Source organism: Syngnathus floridae, unplaced genomic scaffold (genome assembly GCF_059516105.1).
Source record: "Syngnathus floridae isolate MCC-2025c unplaced genomic scaffold, RoL_Sflo_1.0 HiC_scaffold_56, whole genome shotgun sequence".
Taxonomy (NCBI): Eukaryota; Metazoa; Chordata; class Actinopteri; order Syngnathiformes; family Syngnathidae; genus Syngnathus; species Syngnathus floridae.
In genome coordinates, this window is record NW_028284085.1 from 109,116 (window position 1) to 112,415 (window position 3,300).

At 48.2% G+C, this 3,300-nt stretch overlaps 1 protein-coding gene across 1 annotated transcript; it reads right to left on the bottom strand.

Moving 5' to 3' along the window:
- Window positions 1–2,016: 2,016 nt before the first annotated feature.
- LOC148378244 (janus kinase and microtubule-interacting protein 3-like) lies at window positions 2,017–3,031 on the bottom strand. The gene is made up of 4 exons (XM_088367965.1): window positions 2,777–3,031; window positions 2,591–2,656; window positions 2,461–2,529; window positions 2,017–2,384 (listed from the first exon to the last, which is right to left on the bottom strand). Exons 1-4 carry the CDS (start codon window positions 3,029–3,031, stop codon window positions 2,085–2,087), a joined length of 690 nt encoding a protein of 229 aa, XP_088224091.1. The 3' UTR covers window positions 2,017–2,084.
- Between the last annotated feature and the right edge of the window lie 269 nt (window positions 3,032–3,300).

Here is a 3,300-nt window from a genome sequence, read left to right on the forward strand (position 1 = left end):
ATATGTTAACTTCAGTGCCCACACTGTATTTATTTATGGTTATTTGTTAAATCAAGTACTGTTAGACATGAAATAGGAAGTGTTTAACATAAATGTTATGGCTACTCACCATTGTAGCTCGCTCCTGGTCAATGATATGAGCCTCTTCTTGCAGTGGAAAACTTGCAGCCAACAAACACCGTGGAACCTAAAGGAATGAAATTAAACATTAACATTTCGCCCGGACCAACATTCACACGTACAACGCAACGCGGCTACACTTCTGCTATTACAAACGTAAATCTCCTTAAACACAACGAGTGTTACTTACCGTGTACGCTCTAGGCAAAATTGGATGTGATGCAATTCCAAATCTATCTGAAACGGCAGTTAAAAGTAGAGTTACATCAAGTTTTCTTTTTTAATCAACACAATCATTTACAACCGTTGACCAGAAAGAATCGTCGAAATTCGACGTCCCCCACAAACGCCACGCTCACTCGCTTTTCAGGGCAACAAAAGTACTTCTTTTTAAAAACGATGAGTTGTACTTACCGTGTACGCTCTGGACGGTCCAGTTGCAAGCAGAAAATAAAAATATTTCTCTTGTTAGTCGTATGTTACCATCCGCTGTGTCTTTGTCAACATCGCCGCCATTTTCCTACTTCCTGCTGCGAGCCACGCCCACGGATTTAAATTTGGGCGGAAGCTCTTTCCATTGGCGTCGTTTTCGCGTATAGCAAATCCGATTGGTTGGGAAGGGGGCACGGTTATGCAGCCGAGGAGTCCTGTGATCGGTGGGATGTAAAGTAGGCGTCGACGTCACGTCCGCGTCACGTGACCACGACGTGGCAGACGTCAAATAGCAACCGCTGTTTTGTTTAGTAGACTTACAGTTGTTATGCATTGACATAATGGCGCACACACCAAATAGATTTAAATAAATTAAATAATTCTTCTGCCCACTCTCTTTTAAACAAGTTAACTCTCCCCGCGGATTTGAATTCCGGCGAAAGTTACGCCCATCGACGTCACGTATGTCACGTGACCACGACGTGGCAGATGTCATATAGCAACCGCTGTTTTGTTTAGTAGATTTACAGTTGTTATGCATTGGCATAATGGTGTGCACTCAAAATAGATTTAAATAAATTAAATATTTCTTCTGCCTACTCCCTTTTAAACAAGTTAACTCTGCCCACGTCCATTGACGTCTTGTCTGCGTCACGTGACCACGACGTAGCGACGTCATATAGTAACCGCTGTTTTGACCAGTAGACTTAGTTATTATGCGTTGACATAATGGCGCACTGGTTAGCATGGCCACCTCTTAAGCATGATGATGCGGGTTCGACGCCTGATCAATGTTAGCATGGAGTGAGCTGAAGTGCATGGCGCTGAAGATTTGAATCTTTGAAATGCGCTGAGGTCTGACATATCAGGCAGAATGGTTTGCCATCACGTTCAACAAAAAATAGAAACTTTCCCACTCTGATTAAAACGTCCTGTGTTCATCTACGTATTTTCGTTTTGCTGTGCATCTTTTCCCTGCCATTTCGAGAGCCCAATTGACACTCATAGTTTAAAGAAATGTGTTTGCCCATCCTACTTTGTGGAATTTCACCACATGCGCTTTTGACCAAAATACCAAATTGAACTCAAGTGAAGCCAACACGCACAAACCCCCCCCCCCCCCCCCACACACACACACACACACACACACAAATGTTGATATGAACATAAAAGAGCCGCATGCGGTTCGGGAGTTGCGGCTTGGCCAAACCTGTACTATACAACTTTATTTGTATAAAATTTTCACAACAGCTGTCACACAAACAAAGCGGGAAAAACCGAAGACGTGCGTGTTCCGCCCACGCTGGATTTATTTGCACCTTTGAAAAGACACCGTATTGCCGCAGATGTGGCAAAGAGTACTTTTGGGCATCTGAGACGGAAGGATGTCCAAAGCATCACGTCACCTGCTCTGGTAGGCATGGTGGTGGGACGTTGAGGTCAACCGCTTTGGGGTTGGCTGACTCTTTGATCGCAGGATGCCACACACTTGAAGACAGAAGCAGAAAAGCAGAGCTAAATGCAAAATGTACTCACCGGTGACTCCAATTTTTTTCCCCCCTGAAGAAACAGCTGGACGGGTGGCCCCGGCTGGCCAGTGGGACTCTTGTTATTCTGACCCTTTTTAGTGCGCGTTTGGGGCAACAACCGTTTTTTGTGGCGCTCTCTTCTGGTTCAAAAGTGCCCTGCATGTGAATTTGCTTTTCCTGCCTTCTGATTGGATGAGCGCCGGTGTGACGCGGTGCCTCTGTCACCGTGGCGGGGGGTATACGTTGGCACTTCCTGAAGTCCAACTCTTCATCCAGGTAGCCCTTCTGCTTGCAGAACATATCCTAGCACAGCTCAAGGTCAGAATTGTTGGGGCACATTGCCGGAGTTCCCCTTGGCTGATGTCGCGTGTCTGTCTACCTTCTCACTTTCAATGTCCAACATCTTCTGTTGAAGTGCTGACTTGGTCACTTTGATGTATTCTAACCACTGAGGAAAGGCTGCTGTCACATAAGCAGAATGCGAGAGCGTGCGTGGACGTGCGCGTTACCTTCTCGGCTAGGGTGAGAAGGGTCCTGGCGTGAATCACGACCACCTGCTCCTCGTTGGTGAGATTCTGCAAGAGCCCAAAGGCACAGCGTCAACAAGCTTCTTTCAGCGCAAAGCCTTCCAAAAGTCACATTTGAGCCGCCGAGTCTCGTGGAGTGCGAACATAAGGAGTTCGACATACACTTACGGCGTTATAGCCCAGGATGTCCAGCTTCTTCATCAGATCACTGATGACGATGTCCGGGGGAAAGGCGCAAGGAGCAATGTAAGGTGTTCTGGGACCTCGGGTTAAGGTTAGGGTTGCGAGGGACGCCTTACGTACGCTCACGCCCTCGGCCTCGCAGTAAATCTGCAAAGGGCTGAGGCCGTCTGGGAAACGGACTTGCAGAAACTTCAAGACGGGGGAGCGCCACTCCCTCTCCTGAAAGGCAGAGGCATGCATCCGTCCGTCCGTCCGTCCGTCCGTCCGTCACATCTCTGGCCTCAACACGCTTGTGCGAGTCTTCCCACCTCCAGCTCCAGGATGCGGAACTCAAGCAGTTCGTTTTGGTCTCGGATATCCTGGATGTGCTCTTTCAGACGCGCTTCTTCCGCCTCCATCCGCCTGACCTGAAAAGACAGTCAGACCTCATCTGCGGGGCTTCCCGACAGGTGTGACGCCAAGCGACTCCGCCCAGCGCCTTTCTTTCCGTCACCTTTTCGGCCAACTGC